Source organism: Alligator mississippiensis, chromosome 2 (genome assembly GCF_030867095.1).
Source record: "Alligator mississippiensis isolate rAllMis1 chromosome 2, rAllMis1, whole genome shotgun sequence".
Taxonomy (NCBI): domain Eukaryota; kingdom Metazoa; phylum Chordata; order Crocodylia; family Alligatoridae; genus Alligator; species Alligator mississippiensis.
In genome coordinates, this window is record NC_081825.1 from 114667707 (window position 1) to 114692571 (window position 24865).

Sequence of the window (24865 nt, forward strand, 5' to 3'; positions counted from 1 at the left end):
CCGATATCAGACTGATGTATCAATGCATTTCTAACAGCCATACTTCAACATAAGCTTCCCTTCCCCTAATTCTCCAGTGTAGATGAGGCCCCCTCATGCTGTAGCTTCCCTTTTTCCAAATATCCTTAGCAATTTTTGGTAGTCATTCATATGGAACCTTAACCATAAGTCTTCTTTTTGCTGTGTCTTAGTTTCTCTTCATTCTCTTTGACCTTAGAGCAGGGGCGGGCAATTATTTCAAGTGGAGGGCTGCTTGATGAGTTTTGGCGAGCTGTTGAGGGCCACATGGGTAGCCCGCCCCTTCAGGGCTGGAGTACTGTGCCCAGTTGAGTACTGTGTCCAGTGAAGTACTACACAGCTGGAGTACTGTGTCCAGTTCTGGGCACCCCACTTCAAGAGGGATGGGGACAACATTGAGAGGGTCCAGAGGAGGGCCACCCGCATGATCTGGGGACAGCAGGGCAGACCCTACAATGAGAGGCTATGGGACCTGAACCTGTTCAGCCTTCACAAGAGAAGGCTGAGGGGGGACCTTGTGACCGTCTATAAACTCACAAGGGGGGACCAGAAGGGTTTGGGGGAGACCTTGTTTCCCTTAGCGCCCCCCAGGATAACAAGGAATAGCGGCCACAAGTTGTTGGAGAGTAGGTTTAGATTAGACATCCATAGGAACTACTTCACAGTCAGGGCAGCTAAGATCTGGAACCAACTTCCAAGGGAAGTGGTGCTGGTTCCTACCCTGGGGGTCTTTAAGAAGCGGCTCAATGCCTACCTGGCTGAGGTCACTTGAGCCCAGTCCTGCCCAGGCAGGGGGTCGGACTTGAAGATCTACAAGGTCCCTTCTGACCCTACTTCTATGATTCTATGATTCAGTTGCCCCACCCCCTGGTCGCCATCTTGGGACCAGAAGTCCCACTCCCTAACCCCTGACCTTTGCCACTGGAAGTACTCCTTTTGGAGAGGTGGCCTTGGAACCTGACCCCTCCCACAAGCAAGGACCCAGCCCACCCCATCAGGTCCTAGGCATGAAAAGCTGGCCAGCCCCACCACCCATCACTGGTGCTAGCATGACCTGGTCCTGACCCATCCCAGCCCATCCCCACCACCTCCCCCTGTGGCACAGCAAAAGCCAGCCCAGGCCCAGGTCCCCGCACCAGCACAGCACCCTCCAGTGCTGTAGGACCCCTCCCGTCCCAAGCCACAGGTGGCTCAGCCACAGCTTTCCCTCTCCAGTATGGCCTGGCCAGCCCATCCCATCCCCTATCAAGCAGTGGCTTCCCCATGTGCTGCTGCACTTTCCTCCTACCTGTGCCAGCTGGTCCCAAAAGGCAGGAGGCTCCACCATCGCTTCTGCTGGCCAGTGCCGACCCAGCCCCAGCATCACGTGGGAAGCTGGCTTTAGCTGCGTGCTGCTCCGGATGGGACAGGCCCAGCTGCGTCGGCACTGACCAGGAAAAGCGGCATGCAGCTGAAGTTGGCTTCCTACATGCTACTGGGGACGGGAGAAGCCTAGCAGGGTCTGCACCGGCCAGCAGAAGTGGCAGCAGAGCTGTGTGCTGCTCAGAACTGACCGGCGCAGGTAGGGGGGAAATGCAGCTGAGCCCCTGCCGCTCTGGACGGGTCGTCCCATCCCAAGTGGCACATGGCTCTGCCACCACTTCTGCTGGCTGGTGCAGACCCAACTGAGTCTGTCCCATCTGGAGCAGCATGCAGCTAAAGTCAACTTTCCACATGCTGCTGGGTATGGGAGGAGCCTGGTCAGGTCTGCACCGGCCAGCAGAAGTGGAGGAGGTGCCATGTGCTGTTTGGGACGGGATGAGCCCGGCCGGACCAGCAGGGGCTCAGCTGCACTTTTCCCCTACCTGTGGCGGTCAGTCCCGAGAGGCACACGGCTCCGCTGTTGCTTCTTCTGGTTGGTGCAGGCCGGGCTCATCCTGTCCCCAGCAGCATATGGGAAGCTGGCTTCCCACGTGCTGCTGGGGATGGGATGAGCCTGGCTTCCCACATGCTGCTGGGAACAGGACGAGCCTGGCCTGCACTGGCCAGCGGAAGCAACAGCGGAGCTGTGTGCCGCTCAGGACTGACCGTGACAGGTAGGGGGAAAGTGCAGCTGAGCCCCTGCTGCTCCAGCTGGCCTCATCCCGTCCCGAGTGGCACATGGCTCCGCTGCCACCTCTCCTTACCGGTGCTGACTGGGCGGGGCGAGGCCAGCTGGGTCTGGCTGAGGTCAGGGTTGGTTGCCTCACAACCAGAACCCAAGCCTGAGGTGCTGCAGCTGGCGGCTGGGTTCACCGGCTGCTGCTGGAGGTTTTTAGAGAAGCATCCGCCATTACCCGGGTTTCGAAGGGACTCCACGGGCTGGAGGGAAGTGCTTGATGGACCAGATCCAGCCCACAGGCTGTATTTTGCCCACCCCTGCCTTAGAGTCTCCTAAAACCTTGGGAGCCACTCTGTCCTCCATACCTATAGTTATGCCAATATATCTACATGTCTCCTGTATGCCTGTTTAGGCTGCTAGGGTGCCTGTTTTTCTGTGCATAAACACCTCTTCTGTGGTGTGGCATATAACAAAGCACATTTCTCGCTCCTCTACCTTTTTCCATTTACTTCCTTCCTCTGAGTCACCTCATTTCTACCACATTTCACTCCTACTTTTAAACTCAAAACACTCTGTTGCTCCAATCTGTCAGCACCTTTAATGATTTCTGTCAATCCATGCTCTTTACTTGTCTGGACAGTAAATTTGTGGCTATAGTATTTTAAGCTAACCTCTATCCATAATTTTAGTGTGAAGTTAAACCTTCTTTCTGCCACATTCTGCATTTGTATATCTGTCTTTCACCACTTTCACAACATTAGCCACAAATCTCTATATTTCACTTTCATTTGTTATTAAACATTTGTTTGTGCTTCTATCCCCTCCCACTTTGATTCTTGCAAATTATTCTTTTATACATTTCCCAACACCCAGGATCTAACTCCATAATAGGCAAGTACAGTTCTCCATCTATTCACAAGTACAGAGAGGAATGATCACATCAGGATCATCTTCAACATTCCTGCTGTGCCATTGTTCATTTTATTACCCAATCAGAATTGTACATGTCGCCCATCTCCCTGTCCATTAACCTTGCAGGACAAAGAATGACATATTCCCTGCTTCCAGAGATGTGCCCCTGACAATTTCCTGGGTTCCCACAGTTTGCTAAGGGTGCATCTCTGCAAGCAGGGAATCCCAATCAGCTGATTGGCAGTCTCAGCCCCAGAACTGCAGCAGAGGGAGTTCAACACTCTGGAGTAGTCCCAGGTCTGTGACCACCCTGACTGTGATGGGTTTTGAGACAATCAATCAGCTGATTGGTGCCCCGGCCCTGGGATTGCACTGGAATGTCCTGGCTTTCTCCACTTCCAGAAACAAACCCCTGGGATGCCCAGGGAACATCTCTGGAAGTGACGGAAGTCAGGGTTCCCCATTTGCAGAGACACACCCTGGAAATCTGCAGAGCAAGTCTCTGGAAGCGAGGAACCCTGAATTTCCCTGCTGCAAGAGACATGCCCCAGAGATTGCCAGGGGAGTGTCTCTGTAAGTGGGAACCGCTGGGCAGGCACTCCCCAGGCCATGGGTGACTGGTGCCGCCTTAGTCGGAGGGGGGGGGCATGTGCCCCCCCGTGACCAGTTCTGCCGACCAGAGGGGGGGCGGGTCCCCCATGGGTGATCCTGCAGTCCAGAGGGAGAGTCCCCCAGGCGATCCCATGACAGCTGATCACTGCGGCTGATCACTATGCTCGGTGCAGCCACTTCTGGGAGTGGCTGCGGCAGCTTCTGGGAGCAAGCAATGGCCACAGCCACTCCCGAAAGCGCCTGCACTGAGTGCAGTGATCGGCCAGTGCTTTCAGGGGGTGCACTGGCATTCCTGCTTGCCCCCCCTGCCCATCATCTAAGTGGCAAGTGTGGCCATCAGGGGGTGTATGTGCACCCCCTACATGTTGCCACTGCTCCGGGCTCGAAGGGCCCAATCCTGTGCAAGAATTCCCAGGGCATGCAGGACTGGGCCCTTCAATCCCAAGGAGCGCCTTCCCAGGGTGGCAGGAGAGTGTGGGTAGCCCTGGGCTGCTCATGCTCTCCTGCCATAAAGCAAATAGATGTCCATAATAGTAAAGCAGCACAATGTATTACTACCTTCACATTGTGGCACAACAAAAGGTATGCTTTCATATGGCGGCCCAAAGGCAAAAGAAAGCAATGTCTGTTTTTACCCTCAGGGATCTAAATATAGAGGAGGTTTAGAATTTCTTTAGGTCAAAGTGTCAAAAACTACTTGAACTCCTATCCCAAGTAAATAGAAAAAGAGCTCCAGGCCTAACTGGATAAATCCACAAAAATGATATTAGGAATGATAAGGCAGACTCAAAGGAATGGGGAAAAGGATTGATCAGCACATAAAGCTATGTCTCGGAGGTCAAGAAATATAAAGTGACTGTGTTTACATGTGTGGCAGACTGTGCAGTTGTTACTGTGCAGTACTGTCACTGCAAAGTTGTTTCCTGATGCTACCGAGCAGTAGCAATGAGCTACTGCGCAGTAGCTCATTATACTGTGCAGTCCCATCGGTGCATGGCTAGTGCCTGGTAATGCTACTATGCAGTAGCAACAAGCTATGACACAGAAGCTCATTGCTGCTGTGCTGTGGTGTCTCCCAGTGAAAGCTAACAAAAGTCAAGCTGACTTAGACCTTGTACAGCGGACTAAAACAAGCATCATTAAGTTCTTCAGCCATATACATAAAAAGAGAATGAGAAAAGAGAGATAGGGCAGTGAAGATGTGGTAAAGATTAAGGAGAGTCTATATATGGGCCCACAAAATAACTGAATACTTTGTATCTATTTTTCAATTAAATTTCAGTCTGCCACGTGTAGAAATGTCCACTTTATCCTTATATTTCTTGACCTCCAAGACATAGCTTTATTTGCTGATCAATCCTTTTCCCCAACTTTCAATATATAGAATAATACAGAGGGAGAGAGAGAGAGACAGGATGAATAATGGGAATGAGGTTATTGAAATGTAAATGATTACAGCTAAGGTAGAAGCAAGGCTTGAAGTGCATGCATACCAGGGACAGGTTAATTTTTACCCTACATTGTTGGAAAGACTGGCACATAAAATAAGTGGTGTGGTAGCAAGGCTTTTTAATAAATCTGTCAAGCTGGGTGTGGCACAGATGACTGAAAACCAGCAAATGCAGTACCTATATTTAAAAGGGCAATTATGGGTTCATTAGTCAGAATGCAAGAGTTGACAAAAATTTTAAGAAAAGACTATTTAGAGAGATAGAGGTAAATGGAAAAATGGGATAACAGGCAACATGAGTTTACAAAAGGTATATCATGCTGGCTTAACCTGATATCTTTCTTAGATAAGATAATTGATTTTCAACACAAAGAAAATGAAGTAGATGTAAACTCCTTGGACTTCAATAAAGCATTTGACATAGTACCCCAAGGGAAATTATTTGTTAACCTGGAGAAGATGGGGTTTAGCATAAGAACTCTAAGGATGATAGGGTAATGGCTGAAGGAAAGATGACAATAGTACTACTGGAAGGGAAGATTACTAGTAGAGTTCATCCAGGATTGGATTTAAGACAAATCTTGTTTAATATTTTAATTAATAACCTTGACATAAAAAGTTAGAGTATGTTAATTAAATGTGCTGTTGACACAATGTCAATACAGTGGACAACTAAGATACTATCCAGGTAAACTGGGGTAACAGAAATAGGACAAAATTTAATAGAACAAAATGGAGGTCATACATATGGGCACTAACAGCAGCATTTTTTGCTATAAGCTGGAGTCATTCAATTGGAACTCTGGAGAAGGAGTATCTAGGTACATTAATTGATCACAGGACAACTGTGAGCCACTAATATGATATAGCTGTATAATCCCAGGATATGGCAGGTAAGGTATTTCCAGGAGAGAAGGATGTATAAGTGCTATTGTACAAGGCCCTGGTGTGGGCCTTCATCTGAAATACATTGTAGAATTCTGGTCATCCACATTAAGGCAAGCTAAATTCAAACTAGAACAGGTGCAGAGAATGGACATGAGGACAAGCAGAGAATCTAGTTTATGACAGGAGTCTAAAAAAGTTTAGCTTGTTTAGCTTAGCAAAATAAAGGGAGAGAGGGGATATGGCTCTTGTTTATATATGCAGCAGGAAAGGTACACACTAGAAAAGAAACAGAACTATTTAAGCTAAAAGGCGCAGGAACAAATGAGGATAAACTGTCCATCAATAATTCAAGAAATCAGAAGAAAGGTTCTAACAATCAGAGGAGTGAGGTTTTGGAACAGTCTCCCAGTTAGAGGACTAGGTCAAAAACATAACTCTGCTCAAGATGTAGCTTGATCAGTTCATGAAAAGAATTTTATTATATAATTGCCTGCAACAGCAGGGGCTGGAATTCATACTCTATGATAGGGGTGGCCAACAGGGTTTGAATTAAGCTCTATTTTCTAGTATTCATAAACAAAATCCATTGTACAGCAAGAATTAAGAAACTGAGATTTTTCTTACATAATTAATGAGGTACTAAAACAGAGTCACTACATTTTTATTACAGCTAAATAGGCAATTACAGAAAAGGTATAGAAGTAAGCATGTTGGTCCTCAAGCACAGTCTTATTTTGGATTAATAAAACAGGCATGTGAAAGGAAATAGGCATTTTTAATAATATAAAATTTTGGTGGTTCCGCAAATGTGTGGGAGGTAGCATATGTATGAAGCCCCGTTGATTTCTTGGAGAGTATGATATTGTAGAACAGGGGTCGGCCTGCGTTGCCCTGCTGTCCACCCTGAGGTGCACACGCAGTTGCCGCCAGCATGGAGCTGATGCCGGAGCTGTGCAGCCCGGCGGAGCTGTTTGTACTCTACCTGCTGCTTGCTGCAGCTGCCCAGAACCTGGGCTGGCTACAAACAGCTGCACTGGGCTCAGCACCTCCATGCCGAGAGCGGGGGAGAGACCAGGCCTGCGCTGCCTCAGGCTCTGTGCCTGCTCTGAGGTGCACCTGCACGCGCCGGTGCCCAGCTGATGCTGGAGCCCGGCACAGCTGTTTGGAGCCTCCCGGCTGCAGCCAGCCCTGGCCCTGGAGAGCTGTTGCCAGCCGGGATCCCAGGCTGCTCCCAGCAGGCAGCTGGGATGCTACAAGCCCTGCTGGGAGCAGTCCAGGCTCCAGCAGCTACTCGGAGCCAGGGCAGCTGCTGACAGCCACAGAGCCCGGGCTTTGCGTGGGGGGCAAGGGGCAGTAGGACAGGGGGGCAGGGGATTTGGGTGGGGGGCAAGGGGCACAAGCAGGACATCCTGCCATGTACCTCTTGCCCTCATTTTGTTTTTCTGCCATGCCGGCACTCTGGCACCTTCTGAAGTAAGCATTATGGTGTTTTTCGGCACTCTGGCCAAAAAATGTTGCCTACCCCTGTTGTAGAGAAAAGTCTAATTTATCCTAAGCCCCATTTTCAAGAACTTCTAACTTTTCAAACAACTCCATCTTTGTTCTGGCATTAATAGTGTCTATACCCTACCTAAAGGTGATTTTTTTTAAATAAACTATAGTACAATTTAGTTTGGCTGGTTTTGAATTATTAAAGTATCATTTTTATACACAGTGATCCAAACTTTGACTTTGTATGTATGGCTATATGGAGCCTTCATTTAATTTTGCTTCAAAAAGAATTTTGATCATTTTCTTGCATCTTTGTAGGCATCTGCAGACACTTCAGTGATGAAATATAGGCTTTGCTATCTCTGGACAAATCAGATGAGAAATAAAGGAGATAAAAAATAAAACAAAGTTTTCCTTACCATTTGAGAATTTTCTTCCTTTTCTTTTTCTTCAAAGAATATGGATATTTGTACAATATACTAAGTTACTGAATTGTTATTTTTGAATAATTAAAAGTAGAAAAGTCAGGCAAGTTGCATTCAGTTTTCCTCCACTTAAGATATGATCTAGCTAGCTATACATTAACATATTTCAGTATCAGTTTGATCACTTGTGCAGTAAAAACACTACATTCCTAATTTAAATATTTGCAATAAGGTGATATTATTTACAATAAGACCTTATTTACAATAAAATGACATCCCTCTTGGAACCTGTGAAAGGGCTCTACAGTTGCCACGTTAGGTTTAACTGTGCTTTACGGTCTCTTTACATTACCAAGTGGCACTGGAGACCTCAACCAAACTGAGAATTAGGCTTTTCCTAGGTAACAGTTTGAGTTGTGATTATTGTGGAGTTACAAGTTCTTTCAATTTTTGCACATTTAATTTTTCAGCTGTTATGTTGTTTATATGATCAGTACTCCTTACTTCTGATCCAGCAGCTTTACACTCTCAAAAAAATCCCACTAAAGCATGTGCAAAGAATTAAGCACTGGTTCCAAACTATAACACAGATTTCTTCCACTATTTTTAAAGAATTTCTAAGTTAATTCATGAATAACATTTATTCATGTAAAAAGTATATCTTCTGCATATAAATATCTGAGCTGGATTTGCAAAAGGGCCAAAATCCCAGGGCTACAAAAAACTACATTACACTAATTCACATACACAACTGGTGCAGTTGCCCAAGCAAAATGTGTTTTTTAAAAATAATAATGTTAATTTAGTCTAGGCATATAAATACCCATCTTGTGTATTCATGTGTATTTATAGAATGGTGTGTACAGATCAGGAATATATTAATGCACATGGAACTGGGCTATACCTTTTTAAATATACCCTGTATATATTTCAAATTTGAATCCTCTTTGTTAGATCAGCTGAGATAACACCATGTAAATTTTACTTGGAACCACGACAGATTCTCTCTTTAGATGCATGTTCACATCTGCCACTGCTTTCAGTAGGAGCTTTCCCCCACAACCCAGTGTAGGAATTTCTCCTGTAAAAAATGAGACTTCAGTCTTGATAATCCTTGATATGGTGAATCAAATTCAGCCCTCCATTTAAGCAAGTGCAAATCCACTGAAGTTGATGGGATTTGAGCATCTTATGCCACAAGTGCATTTAACCCAAGGCCATTATATTTAAAGCACAATATAGCACTTGCCTTTTTAGTAACGTTATCCTGTTGCCAGCTTATATTAACTGCTTATCCATCATTGTACAAAGGTAACTTGAATAACCTGTTTTGATTACTAAAAAGGCTTCCATGATATATTTTTTTAAAGGTCTGAGGGAAAGTCTGAAATATAAATTAGGTGATGTGTCCTAAGAGAAGTGCTAGGGCCTGTGGGACACAGAAAAATAGGTACACAATGATTAGCCTTGTTTCATTCTAACAAATGTTTTCGCTGTTAACAAGGGTGGGAAAACCAGGTTAATGAATGATGTTATACCATAGGTCAAGAGACAGTTCTAGCACTGTGTTTTCAGTAGGCTTCAGTGCTGCATCACTGCATAAAAATACTCACTGACATAGTTCTTCATGTAATAAAAACAATCTTCTTCATGTTTGATCTTTTCCAGCAACAGAAGGAACCCAACCAGCAGATTTATATGCTTTGCTGTACTTTAAAAAAATCTTTTTTTGACTAGGTACCTTGCTCAAAAAAGCTTTTTTATAAATGACAATTTTATTGCAAACCAGTACTGAAGCAAAATTCATATTCTGTGAATATTATTCCTCAGCCATATTCAGAACTTTCTTAGCACAGCTAGTTTTTGTGGTCACTTCTCTAACTTCTAATATGCCACTGAAGTCCTTGCTGCTATATTTCTAGGACAGGAGAAAATCTAATCAGCTGTTTCAAAAGACTGAAATTTGTCATGACAGCAATAACTTTAATAGAATGAGTATTTTTCAAAGCTTGCCAACAATTCTGATTTATGTGGAACCGTCTGGAATGCCTGACCTCTGTCCTCAGTCCTGCTGCCTTTCCATCATAGCGGGAATTTGGGATTAAGTGGGGGAGGAATTGCTGCAGTTTTTGCTTCGGCCACTAGGGGTGGTTATACACACACTCTGGGAGGCAGGGCAGGCAGGAGGCATAATTAGAGCAGCTCCAAGAGCCACTCCAATTAAAGCGCCTGGAGCATCAGTGTCCCCATGCAGAAAAATGTTGGTGAGGGTGCTTTAACTAAAGCTTGGTGAGCTTTAGTTAAAGTGCCCCTACCACCATTTTTCGGCATGGGAATGCTGATGCATGTGACGCTGGAGTCTGCTGGAGTGCAGTAATTACCACACTCCAGCAGACTTGATTAAATGAGTCTGCTCTGATGCGCTGTAATTACAGTTCATCAGAGCAGTCTCGATGCATGTATATAGGCAACCTAGGACTTTGTGTTCCTGCTGAGGCTCATCACCCTATTTTGCTGCTTCCCCTGCTACTTTAGAGAGGCAGAGGCAGCCATTAGTAGCTTCATCTGAAAGCAATCATACTGCACTAGGATTGGAGAAGGAGCTGCCAGGGATGGGCAATTATTTGGGCTGGAGGGCCACTTAAGGAGTTTTGGTGAGCTGTCATGGGCCAGGAGTGCGGGTGCTGACCCAGCCCAGTAGGAGGGGTTGGGGCACAATGGAGTCTATCCATCCATCCCTGGGCCCATCTGCCTTGCATCCACTGCCTGGGGTACCAGACAGAGCAGGTGGGCAGGGTCTCCATGAAGACTGGCCTGGGACCTCCGTGAGCAGGGCATGGCTCAGGCCAATCTCCTTGGGGACCCCAACTATTCAGCTGCCCACTCCGTCCAGTGCCCCTGGTGGTGAGTGCAGGGAGGATTGGCAATGCTAGCCAGGCAGAGCAAGCCACCACTGCAGGGACTGCCAGGAAGCCACTGTGCACCCAGGGATGGCGGAACTGGCCACAAGTACCATGGCCCAGGCTATCCCCCACATCTGGGCCAGGCAGAGCCAAGGAACCTGCCTCAGGCCAGATAGAATCCCTTGGCGGGCCAGATCTAGTCCATGGGCCATATTTTGCCCACCCCTGAAATAGACAGAGGGAGTGGAGAAAAGGACTTCATAAAAGGGAAGTGAATGTGGAAATGAAGGGATGAAAAGCTGTGGGAAGATGGAAAGGGAAAACTTGAATATGGGAATCTGAAAGGGAAGAAAGGAGGAGAAAGGAAGAACACAGATGGCAACAGAGAACAGAAAAAAGAAATCCCTCAAAAGGGACAAGGATAAGGGAAAACCCTACCAAGAGAGATGAAGAGGACACACCAAAATTAGTAGAAGAGTAGAACCTTAGAAGGAGGGAACCCTAGGAGAAGGACCTGGAAATACAGAAGCATGTGATGGGAAGAAACAGAAAAGTGCGCTATCCCCAGATGCCTTCAGTATTTCTTGCTTTTTTTACTCATTTTTATTTTTGGTTACCTTGGTTTCTTCTAACTTTCAAATTTTTTTCTGAATTCTTACATTTGAGAAGTAAGGAGGTTCATTGGAAGTAAAACTTTTTTAATGCCTGCCAATGAAAAGCCAGTTTTCAACAGTGAGTGTACTAACTGCACACCCTCCATTCCAGTGTCTTTGTGCAAAGGCTGATATACACATGGCCATTAGTTATTTTCTTGTACAAATCTGTGATTATACAGGCAAATCTGTGATTATACTAGCTCAAGCATGTATGTTCAGTTTAGCATATATATTTTTCTTAGTGGAAGTTTAAACCCAAAACATTTTTTGAATAGCCTCAACTTAAAGTCCCGCCCTGTGGGAAACCATAGACAAAGTGCCTTATCATGCCTCTTTTATGCATATCCAGGAAGTGAACTGCAGAGAGCATGAACAGGAAACAATATAAACTGCAGTTTACCATAGATATTGAGAATGAGTAATGAATTATGTTGAAAGTCCCTTTAAATGAACCTGAAATGCAAAACTCTAGCACTCTTGGTTCAGAGATGATACCTTTTATTAGACCAACTAAGAAATTGCAAAAAAAAAAAAAGATAATTTTTTTGCAATTTCTTAGTTGGTCTAAAAAAAGGTATTATCTCTGAACCCAGAGTTCTAGAGTTTTGCATTTTTTTTATTTCAGACCAACACAGCTACCAAATACATCCCTTTAAACGAACCTTGGTGTTTTCTAGGGATGCGAGGAGAAAAGAATTATGATTTGTGCTGTTTTAAGGATTGTTTTTGTTTGAAACCAAAGACTGAAATCCCTAGATTATCCCTAAAACAAAAATGATAGGAGGGATCCCTAGAGATTTACAGAATATCCTGCATCCCAGAAGGTGGGAGTGCCAGGCTAGTAGGCATCCCCACAGGGAGATAATAACACATTGAAAGTAGTCAGTCTGCTATTCACCTTTAGCCTCAGATTATTGACACAGGAAATTGAGGCAACACACTTGTAGAAAAGGCAGCTCAATTTAATCAAAGTCAGAATTTAAGCTTACATCACGTAAGAATGGGCAAACACCCAGAACGGATTTATGTGAGATACAGAATATAGCTGCTAATAGGTGCCTTTCAGTCCCAACTCTTACCTTGAGGGCAATCCATATGGCATCTTATGTAACACTCAGGTGTGGGGCAGCCGTGTCACACCTGATGAAATATAGTCACCAACTGCCACAATTTCAAGTAATACAATTTTAGCCCCTGCTCGTGATGATATAGTCCTCCCCTCTCCACCACCTCCCAGAGATGAAAAGATGGAGAAAGATGCTGTAGGAAGCAGACAGTCCTCTAAGGACCCAAGAAAGAATTTATGTGACAGAAAGGGGAAAAGAGGTAGCCAGCACACCAGCTCCTCAGGGTGTGTCTAATCTCTCCCTTCCCTTTCCCTCCTGTGGGCTCAGTCTGCTTTCTGCTCATCCCTTCTCCATCTGTATAACATGCCACCTGGAAAGGAAGAGTAGAGAGAACATCTGGAGCTGCCCTTTCCCCCTTCACCCCAGTGGGGTAAACTGTAGCTGCTTCAAGCTATGGAAGGTATGAGTAACCCTTGCAGCTGCTAAAGGAGTAACAGGTAATGGGCTTGTATGTATTTATGAGGCAGAATTAATTATTAGGATATGTGGTTGGTAGAAGTAGATCTGCACAGCTGATGTAGAGGCAGATTTGAGGTTGGGAGGTGCAGAAAGATTTGCTGGGCTACAGAACAGGCAGAAGTTGGGACAGTGAGACAAAAAAAAAAAAGTTACTGTATTAACTCAAATCCAAGTCAAGGTCTTTCCCCCACAATGAACATGGGAAGGAAAAAGCCTTGTCTTAGATTCAAGAACCGGCCCAGAACAAGGGGAGACTCAGCTCCAGCTATGACCCCAGGCTTGGGGCATTTGTGTAGCGGTGGAGGGGGCACAAGGTGGCAGGAACATGGGGGAGATGATGCAGTGGCGGGGGTGCATGGGGGAGACAGAGCATTGAGGGGGAGGCAAGCAGGGGAAACCCACGGTGTACAGCTTAGGGAAGCACAAGGGAGACTGCAAAGCCTGTCTCTCTGCTACCTTCCCAATCCACAGCCACTTGTTTCCACCACTGCTTACCTACAGCTCTGGCTCTGGCCCCACCATGGCCAGGCCCACAGCTGCTGCTTTACTTCTCCCTGGTCCAGCTGGGCTGGGGCTATCATCCCTGAGTGCCCCTGAGCCAGAGGCAGAGCCGCTGCAGAAGATAAGCAGTAATGGGGAGAAGAGCATAGGGGAACAGGCAGCAGGGGAGAAGGCACAGGCCCAGGGTAGGGCAAGAGGAAGGAGGACAAGTGGTGTGGATCAGGCACAAAGGGGAGGCAAGTGGCAGGAGGAAAAGACGACAGGGGTGCAGGCACAGGCATGGGGGGGGCCGGGGGGGCATATGGTGGGGGCAGGTGGCAGAGGAGGAAGGGACAAGCATTAATTTAGCATTAAAATAGGCTAATGCGCATTAAGCATCACTGAAAAGCTGAACTCTTTAATGAATTAATGCTCCATGAGCATGGAACTGTGGGGGGAACAGACTGGGGAGCTTCTGGGAGATAAAGGTCTCCTAGCCCAAGCCCCACAACCATGGGGCTCAGGCTGGGAGATAAGACTCTCCCAGCCCTCTGATCCCCAAGTGCAATGGCTGAGTGGGGGCTGGGAGATAAAGATCTCTCAGCCCCCACTGTGTGATCGTGATCTGGGAGCAGGAAGACATAGTCCTCATCCTGGACTCCTGTACATCTCAGCAGCAGGCAGCTCCCAGGGGCAAGGAGCTATCTCCCACACCCTGGTAGATGGCTACAGATTTGGCTCCTGGCCAGGCATCTACACGAGCTCTATGGCAGGACACTCTTTTGATGGTACAGACCACTAGTGCAACACAAACCCAAGTTCTGGTAGATTTATCATTTAATCACATTCAGATCCCTCTCAATATTAAAACTTTCCTTTGACTGGTAGCACTAGAAGCATTCTTGTCTAGGAGTATAAATAAGTTTATACCCCCCCACCCTACCATATTAAACATTTTAGTCATTCCATCCTGTTTTCTGCCCTTAATAAATCTAGTTGTATTTCTTCTTAGTCCTCCCCTATTTTGAATGCATTGTACCATGCTGTTGTCTGCATGATTAATGAGTCTTTTGCCTTCTTCAGATCGTTTATGAAGATGTTAATTAAACAAGAGGTTCGCAATACTGACCCTCAGGACCCCCATTAAAATTTTTGCTACAACTAGATCCAATGCCATTTGCAAAACTGCTTGCTGTGTATAATCTGTTATTCCCTTATTCAGGCTTCTCTTTTATACAGCATGCTGTACAGTTGCTTTTCTGTTGGTGTACCTTCCAAGATACTAAGGGGAACTTCACACAAGAAATGTAAGCAATGGTAATCTGTGCCATGGTCTATCCATGAATTACCTAATGGAGAAGTTGGGCTATACAAAACAATTACTATATATTGATATTAAAATAGATATAGCCAATAAAAGAATAAAAGGGAATGCATCTTACAGATTTTTACAGATGCCACTGAATAGAAAAGTACATTCCTAAAAGGTAAATGAAAAAAACGAGTGTAGTCTCTATAATTTGTAGACAGCTTCATTCAAAGTGAAAAATGAAAATGAAGTCCTTATTGTAGAAAGTCAAATAAAAGCGTAATTTTTCTGCTTGATGCTCAGATTGTATTACCCCAAGTGAACTTCAGTAAAAACAATAATTATCTGCTAAAGTGAACGCATTTGTTTCCCATTCATTACAAGGTTAGTAGTGTTCACATTGGCACTTTCATATTGCTCTCAATACATTTTAGGTACATGGCACTTTCATTTCAAGTAAATCTGCTTTTTAATGACTTATTCACTGAGCATTCAAAACCAAGAACAAGAGAAACAATATAACTTAAGCATCTGTAATTGGAAAAATAAAATACAGGGAAAAAACTAAAGCATCTGAAGAAATTACAAGTCAAAAATAAAATAAACATAGAAGCAAAAAAATATTTACCTTGAATTCTTTTTCAATGTTGGCCAACTTAGCAAGCTCATTGCTGAGTTCTAGAGCAGTGAGAACTGGATCTTCACTGGAGAGGGACAGGTAGGCAGGACTAGCCAACCCTTTATAGGCATTTATCCTTGACCTGGAGTGACTAAAAGAATCATGCTTTTGCTTTTCAGTGCAGTCATTGCATTTGCAGAAATAGTCATGAGGTCTCTCTATCCTTGCTCCTTTCAGTAACAACATGTGTACAACCTCGTATTTCTGGCAGTGAGCAGCTAAAATGATTGGGGTGATATCAGGAGAAAAGCGGGTGCCATCTTCATCATAGGAATAAAAATCATCGTCCTGGAGCTCCTGCTCACAGGGGCTTAGAGTCAGTCGCTTATTTGCTGCAAAACCAGGATGATTCAAAATTGCTTCTACTATCCTGATATACCCCTTGCTGATTGCAAGCAGCAAGGCATCTCCAATTCGTGCCAAGTTCTCTTTTTTTAATAGAAGTTCTGTCACTTCCAAATGCTCATTACCCACAGCAAGCTGCAAGGCATTTTGGCCCATGTAGTCAACACAGTTGACATTCAGTGTTTTTGACTCCTCCAACATTTTGCGCACTACAGGAATGTTCCCATACTCTGCTGCATCCAAAAAACGCTCTTCTTCAGCAGTAAGGCTTGTACCCCTGTTGTTGAACATGAAAGCTGGGCCTCTAATAGCTTGCCGCCTTCCCTTCTCTCTCATCATTGTCATACGCCTTAGAGATGGACTTCCTTCAACATATCTAGTGGGAAGAAAAGATAAATTATTTGCAGAATAGCAATCCTTTCATAGGCATGTTCTTCCCCTGCAGCTGCCAGGACTCATGACTTATCTCCTCTGTCGTGTGTCATTTGCCCATCTGTCTGCCTATATCTCTCTCTGTTGTGGTCCTTCAATCTTTATACTTGCACAGAGAAGGCTGCTTGGTGCAGGAGGGGTTACAAACCACTAGACTAGCACACGGATGAAAAGTATTCACTAGTTCCTTTTCTAGAGACCCATTTCTCATCCATGACTATGGTATTTTGTTTTATGTGCAACACCACCTCCTTTCAGAAATATTGTTAAAGCATACTCCAGCAGGTATACAAGGAAAATAGAATTTACCATACTAAATCAGACCTTTGATAATCAAGTTCTGTATCCTACCCACAACAGTGGCCTAAACCTGATGGTTTAGAAGGCAAAAGTCAAACAAATCATCTTGTACCTTGTAAAATGCGAAATTGTTTAAACGAGGATGAGAAGAACCTTCCTACTTCCTGACCACTTTACATGGAAAAGACTGGTTACACATCTTTTAGCATGAATTGTTATACACCCGTGGCCAAATCTGGAAGATTTCACTCAATATTTGCTAACTTCAATCTGAGTTTGGCTAGGTAAAGACTGAGTCAAAAAAACAAGCAAGGCCTCTGGATTTGCTTTGCGGTATTGTGGTGACTGGTCACAGAAACTCCTACAATAACATTTTACTGAGTGACAGTTGATATGATTTACTAATAGAAAAAAATATTTAATAACAAACCATGTTTTTATTATTATGGTGGCTGTTATTATTAAGGTTGACTAACACTTTCCAGTATAAGTCCCTGTGCTTAGTTACTTAAGATTTTGCTAACATTTAACCATTGGTCTGAAATTGGACATGCTGTCTGATTTCCCCCCACCCTTTTTTTTTAAATTTCAGCCAAAATAGAAAAACCACTTCTGAGAATGAACCTAAGGGGAAATATCTTTTGCTGTGTTAAATTCTGGCAATCTTTTCTTGGAAATGTTCTAGTGCCCCTGTGTTTTGAAATAGGGACCGGAAATTTGCATTTGGGGGACCTTTTTATCATGGATGTTCCTCATGAAAATGCACCAAGATTTAGTCAAGTTCTAAGTGTTTAAAATCAGACAAATCAATTCCAAATCCACAAGTCATTCAAGAACTATATGTAGCCCTGCTACTGGCAGTGGCATACTGCTCCATCCACGGCTGATTGCCAAGTGGGGGGGAGGGGTCCCCCAGTGGCTGATCGCTGAAGGGAGGGAAGAGGGGGGTCCCCCAGCGGCCAACTGCTGAGCCCGGAAACACCGGTGGCGAAACCAGAAGTGCCACGAAGGCCCGAGCCCAGTCAGTGCCCCGGGGCATGGCCCACTCCCGCCTCCCCCATTGGTATGCCACTGGCATACCACTGGCAAACCACTGGCAAGCATTCTCCACCCCTGCCTGGGCTCCAGATGCTTCCATATCCTTTGGTGGGTATCCTATGTGCAGGCACAAGCCCAGAGGCTTGGAGATTGACCGCTCACGAGTTTCGCTTGCCCTTAGTTGTATGGCTGCAGGAGCAAGCTAGGAAGGAGTCTCCCATTTTCCATAAAGTTGGCATATAGCCAAGGTCTTCCCACTGGAAGTGAAAGCAGGCTAACTAAGGATTACCTCCTGCCACGTTCAGGAAAACCACCTTGGTGGTCATGGTATTTCATTTCCCCTGACAAGTGTTCAAAAATCCTCAATTCATACTCCATCAGTGGAGACCAATACCATAAGCAGGGAGGGGCAAAGGAGGGTGCTAGTTTGGAGGAGGTACACTTCTAGCTGCAGTGAGGCAGAGTGCACGGTACCAACCCCAGGCCTGACTCCAGAGAGGCAGTATGCAGGGAGCCAGTCCTGAGAGCAGCAGCAGCAGCAGCCACTGTCAAATAAAACTCTCCTGTGCTTGCCCCCTTTCACAACACCATGCCATTCCACCTTGCTCTCAGTTGCTTGACACAACACCTGGCTACACAGCTCTGCTCAGGGTACAAAACTCACTACTTACACCTCTGGTGGAAACTTCTTAGATTATAGCAGCTACATTCCCAAAACACTGCACTGGCACTAGTCATACACCAGCCTGGGCTCCTGGGCACCACTGCAGCTCTGGGCTCCTGCCAACTGTGCTCAATCTGGTTCTGGGCCTCTGAACTGAGAGCAAGGGAAACGCTCTTTCTTCTGCTCTCAGTGACCCCTTCCATACCCAACCCTCCCAGAAAGCACAAATAAGATGCCTGATCTGAGTAAGCAGAGGACAGTCTTAAAAAGTGAAGTGGGGAAAACAGAAATACGGACAAGCAGGTGCAAGGCAGTAAACTGGTATTCGAAGCTTGCAGTGGTAGAGAGTAGGATAGGAAAAGAGTGAGCCAGGAAACTGGGACTGGGAGCCAGGAAAGAACGTGAGATTTTCTGTGCAGGAAGCTGAGACAGAACATGTAGGGTAAAGATCAAAATGAAAGGAGAGAGGAAACAGATCTCATACTCATTTGAGGGGTGATGGGAAAACAGAGACTGCTAAACAGAGAAAGTGGGACAGGGAAGTGTCGAGTACACAAAAACTGGATGAGGAAGGGAGATTGGAACTGTGAGCCAGTGAGGTCAAGAAGCCTGAGCATGGTGGATCACTAGAGGCCCAGGTACAAAAGAAAGACAAGGGAGATGGCAGGCTAGGAAGGAAGAATGCAGACTGGCTGAGTAAGGGGTCTGAGACTGGGATTAGGAGCCTGAGGAGTGGACAGTGGGATTGCCTAGGTGAGGAAAATGGACTGAGATGAGGAGCCAGAAATGAGACAGAACTGGGACTGGCATTGGGGCAAGTTAAAGGGATGGGGCAGAAAGCACTACTCAGAAGAGAAAGAGGACAGAATAATAATATGTGCCCAGTAGAACACACCCGCTCCAGAGCCCAGATTGGAATGCAAAGTTTCTAAGTCTCACCCTCCTTTACAGCCAGCAAATACATCAGTGACACAGTGGCAGCACATCCCACCCCTCTCTGATCTAGGCCCATATAGGATGACAGCCTGCTATTGCTCTCAGTTTCTCTGTGAGCTCAAGTGCCAGAGGTCTGTGTGGTGGTGCATAGACTCCAGACCTAATGATGACTCATGTGGGTATCCATATGTTGCCACAGGTTGGAATTTCTGGGGGGGTTTTCAGTTTGTTTTAAAAAAACAACTAGAAAATTATACCCAAAAATTTTACATTAAGATTATATGAAGGTACAAAGTCAAATACTCAAAAGATAAGAAAGGTAACAGATTAATTTGTTTCCCTTATGTGTATAGTTTCTTTAATTACATAAGCACAACTCTTTTTTCCTTGGTCCCCTGCCTTATTCAGAGCATACCATGTATGTGCTCTGGGATGAGTCAAAGATATGTAGTGAAAGGGACTGGTGTCTGTAGGATAGCTGCCTCACTTGTTGCAGCAGTTGGAAGGAGTGAATAAGGGAAGTACAGTGAATAAAGGGAAGGGGTCACAAAAAGAAAAAGGATGGTTTTTCCTTGGTTAAGGCCCTGGAGAACAAGCCCAGCTTCTGCCACAGAATTCCTGTGTGATGCTGGACCAGTCATGTAAACCAGGCTCTCACAGGTGGTCCCTCAAACAAGTTCCTTATTTTCTGGGCATCTGGGTTGAGACCATGGGGTCTAATTTGCAAAAATATTCACCACTCCCAGTTGTAACTGAAGTCAATGGCAGTTACACTCTGAATGTACAAAGTGCTATGCAATCCAAAGTACTCTGAGAAAATCAGGTCCTAGGCATCTCATACTGGACACTCAAAGCTAGTAGACACTGATCACTGTGCCTCTTTACACTCTCTGTAAAAAGAAGATAATAACACTTCCTCATTTCACATGGATGTTATTACAATAAGAACCTTAATGTCCATGAAGCACTTTGAAACCACTGTCATCACCATCCTAAAAAAGGTAATGAAGAAATGGATATTTCTGTCTTCAAACTAAGGTTTAATAACATGCAGTAAATAAGGCACAGAGTTGCACATTGAACACCGAGGAGAAAACAAAATATAGACTGGGCAACTCCTATTGAAGTAAGCACTGCATATTTTGTTCTCTGACTAGTAAGGATTAGTGTGGAAAAAACTGAGTATGATCATATACTTAAAAACTATCATAATAAATATGTACACAGGGGCATAATAGGATTGCAATGGCAACCTTAATTGTGCTTGACTTCACAATCTTAATAACATATTTTTGAACACAGTTTATACATATATACGTATTGGTTCAACTGTACTGCCAAGGTTCAAAGAACTCCCTTTGATATCAATGGGAGTTCCCTCAAGCAGCAGCAGTTCATTCAGACCGAATGACTTAGTTCTACAAAAATAATTCCATTCATGATGTAGAAATTCAGGCTGGTGTAGCAGCTGCCTTGGCTGCATTATATTTAGCAAAACATAAAATCTGTATAACTTCATCAAAGCTATAAGCATAATAAAAGCTAGTCTACCCCATGTACATTTTAGTTAACACAAATGAGCTGTTCCGTTGCAATGCAAATGATGAGATTACAGTATTCATTACCAAGGGCAGGCTGCTCTTGGGACAAAAGAATTTGATCTTATATAAATTTTCAAGTGTGATTAGTATTTTTGGACTGCCATAGCAACTTGTGTGGCATTGCACAGTAAGCTTTGCTAAAACTCATATTTACCTTTTGTAAAATGTGTCACAATTGCAATGCCAAACATGACAGAACAGTTCTTATTCATTCCTGAATCTCTTTGCTTATGCCTATTAAAAAAGGCTGCCTTACAGAGAGGATTTGTGACTATGTATGTTAAGATCAGAACTGATTTATAACCTATAGCTCAGGCATATTCGCAGGTGAAGGCACTTCAGGTATGAGTTTTGATTCTGGAGACTATGTGGTGAACAGTCATAGTAAATTATCACTGTATTACACTGAAATCACAAAAAATTGGAAAATGGCTGTTCTGTATTTACTATTTAAACAAGTTCTTAATTGTTAAGGGATTAGGTTCCCACCCCCCCTTTCTTCCCACCCAAAACATGATGTTACACAGGCTATCTTTTTATACAAATGATTGTAATATGTTTATCATTGTGTGTGTATGTATGTGTATGCATATAATGATAAACATATTCCAATATGTATATAACATAAATATAGATATATATTCTATACATACATACATATAAAAAAAAATTTTGTCAGTACCTTTAAATGACAAACAACACAGAGATTACTTAGCTTATTTTGAATCTTTATTCCAAAGAGGTTCTAACAATTTACTCTGCAACCCATGTATTTTTTATGAAATAAACTCATAAAAACACATTCATGTCCCAAACATTCAGTACAGTTTTCAATACACTGTTAAATGCAACACTTTTGGTTTCCATTCTATATATCATTCTTTCAAAACTCACTGTCTGCATGAGAAGACTCATTTTGTTTATGGAGGAGATACATCCTCCAAAAGGCACACTATGGAAATATGTTTTGTTAATAAGAAAGATACTTAGTAATAAATCTTGTAATAAATGGATATATTTGATGTGACTGAGATGTCTTTTAAAAATCAAGATGAAAACTGTATTTTATTGACTAGAATATTCTTGGGATTTCTGAAAAATTATGAGCAAGAATTTTTGCTTGATGCAATATTACCTGAATACATTGCTAAATGGCCAGATCCAGACAAATCTTGCATCAGTTTCAAAGAACTTCTTAAAGACAGTGGACATTTTGTCAGAATAAGGTACAGGTATACATACACAGTGTCTCCCCTATTCCATTTTCTTTTCTTTCATTCTTATATTTAAACTACCACATTTTAAAGGGAATCCCAAGGATTTTTTAACTAAAATTTTGTAATATAATTTTGAAATATAATGTTAATGTTTTAGTTTTGCATTTTGATAGCATTATACTTATATCCCATTAAGTATTGTCAGCACACATTTTTCAAATACTGGAATCAGACCTCCAGAAAAATATGAGACTAGGTTAAAAATTGTGAGATTTTAATCTTAATTCTTCTTTAATGCACCTTCTTTTTAAGCCTTTAAGATTCACATTTTCAAGCTTTTCTATAACCATTTAAAATAAAACTACATAGGATTCTCAATCTATGCTATCACGGGAGTCCAGGAACTGGAAAAAACATTAAATATTGTAAAAAATAATAAAAATTGCAAGGGTTGGCAATACAGTCCTAATATGTTCTATGTAAACAATATCCTATCATTACATGAAGGAAGTCACGAACAGGGGTGTTGCTAGTAAGGACTAGTCCTAGCACAGTGCTTGAGTAACCACATTGTTCAATATGCAGATTCAGAGGCAGAAAGAGTAGACAAGATGGAACCTGACCCTCATCCATAGACTCAGGACAGCTGCTGAACCTTTCTCCAGCTCCTCCTGTTAAAAAACAGTAGCATTTTACAGTACCATTACACATCAGCCCCATGCTGAGAAAAGGGCATTGTATATACGGAGCCTCACCCCTCTTCCTCACTCCCCAAACCTACATGGCTATGTTCTGTACAGAGGGGCCTGGACTCCCAAACCCACCCTGATTAGCAGTAAAATATCGATTTTGCTGCATTTGAAATGCAGTACTGTTGGAAATCTAGTCTTGTCCCTAAGTGCAAAGCTATTTAGGTCCATGGCTTTTGTTTCAAGAAATGTATAAACTTCATTGACAGACAGGAGGAATTTCAATAAGGCTGCATAAGTGAAACTTAGTGCAAAATTTGACTCAGAGTTCCTAATGCACAAGTATTTGGATAATAGCAAAAGACAAAAACTGCTTTTGAGTAAAATAAAAATAATGTATTTCTGTTACCTGAAATAACTGGCTAAGAAGACTTTATTTTTTCATATTACTTTAGGTAGTTGTTTGCTAGCACAGGTCCAGTCCTGCACTCCTTAGATAGACAAACTCTTTAATAATGTGACAGCTTACAAGAATAAGAAATGCCGAAGCAGACCTTAAATTATTAAGAGTTAATCTAAGCATAGATAATATTACTCAAACAAGCCCCAGTCTCCAATTTTTGTAATACCTATCTCACCAAAACACTTATTAGCTTCTAAGAGTCAGGTTGTGATTGAAATATTATTTACGGAGCGTATGAATCTCCAAGTTCATGACATAATCCATGGTGATGTTTTCCTGAAATAATGCAAATTAGGGACAGGACATCTCCACCTTCCCTTTGCGTCATGTCTTACAGCCATGACGTAAGAAAACAGAGAGAAAAACATACTCTTTCAAGACACTAATCCTAATGAGATACACCAGAGAATTCAGAAGCAATGATGATTACTCTTGTGTAATCTGCCTGATTCACTATATACCAATCAATGTCATAAAATAAACAAATAAAAATATCCTATTTTATAACCATTTTTTTTTTACAAAATTCATCATCTTTGAAACATGTAAAAAATAAAACACACTAAATAAATCCCATTTTTTCTAGGCAAACAGTCTCAAGGTCTATTTTGCCTTGTGATCTATCTGCATGCCTAACATTTACCGTGGCATTAAGAGTCTGCTACTTCACACCTGAATGATCAAGTCTGCTACTGAAGTTGAATTTTCTCTATACATGGGTATAGTGCTACTGCTATGCACTAAGCTAGAAATTTCATATTTAGTAGTAACAAGTACAGCACAGGGCTGAAGAGATTAATCAGTTGATTCCTCTACTTTCACAATAGAATGTTTCAGTGACAGGTGTCTACCCCTTCAGCACTTCAACTGTACCTTTTCACCTTCAAACTTGCCCAGCTGTGACAGAAGTAAATCAAAATGCATGAAAAATGACAAAATTGTGAGACGTGTGTTTTATTGATCGTTTTGTCATCACTGGCAGATTTTAGTGTTTTAAACTTGCTTTTCAGTTTGATTTTTTACTGTGTCAACCACTGAGAATAATATACCACTCAGAAAAATAAAAAACTAAGGAACAGAAATTTATGTTCAGCCATAGGGACTCCCTGGCAGCAGTAAGGGCAATATTCTGGCCCTTAGATCCCCAGCACAGATTTCTATGCATGACCTAAAGAACTAATTGCTGCCCTCTCTCAATTAGTCAGTAAAGGGAGCAGTGGCACCTATGCAGTGGTTGACACAGTTGCTAGACAGCAGCAGAACGCTGGGAATCATAATTCTATTCCTGCTTCTGAGAAAGGGATGCGGTCTAGTTGCTACAGGCAGTAAAATCAATCTGTTCCACTTGTCATAAAAAACAGCATGGAGGAGGTTGAGTCTGCTTTACTGGAGACCAATGTTCTGTTCTAGTTCTACCAAAGTAACCTTGCGCATCCTCTCAGTTAACCTACTTTTAAAATGGAGTAAGTGATACTTCATTTACTCCCAACAGTATTTCAAGTCCATACGCCTATAAATACCTGTCAATAGAAGAGGTGAACTTTAACTCACAGCCCTTCAGCTCAGTATACTTTCCCTTAAGACAAAAAGCATAGCATGAGAGCTTTTTGTCTCATCTGTAAACTAATGACTGGTCATTCACCTGAAACATGGGGCATAATCTAGAACAGCTGAGAGATGTATCCCCCAAC

At 43.4% G+C, this 24865-nt stretch overlaps 1 protein-coding gene across 2 annotated transcripts in view; it reads right to left on the reverse strand.

Annotated features, from left to right (window-relative positions):
• The window catches only part of TRPC3 (transient receptor potential cation channel subfamily C member 3), a 65508-nt gene that overhangs the window by 36657 nt on the left and 3986 nt on the right, over positions 1–24865 (reverse strand). For both annotated transcript variants that reach the window (XM_019494543.2, XM_019494538.2), the window contains exon 2: positions 15439–16210. In XM_019494543.2, the coding sequence (XP_019350088.1) occupies positions 15439–16210 (772 nt within the window). The remainder of the gene's footprint in view (positions 1–15438; positions 16211–24865) is intronic.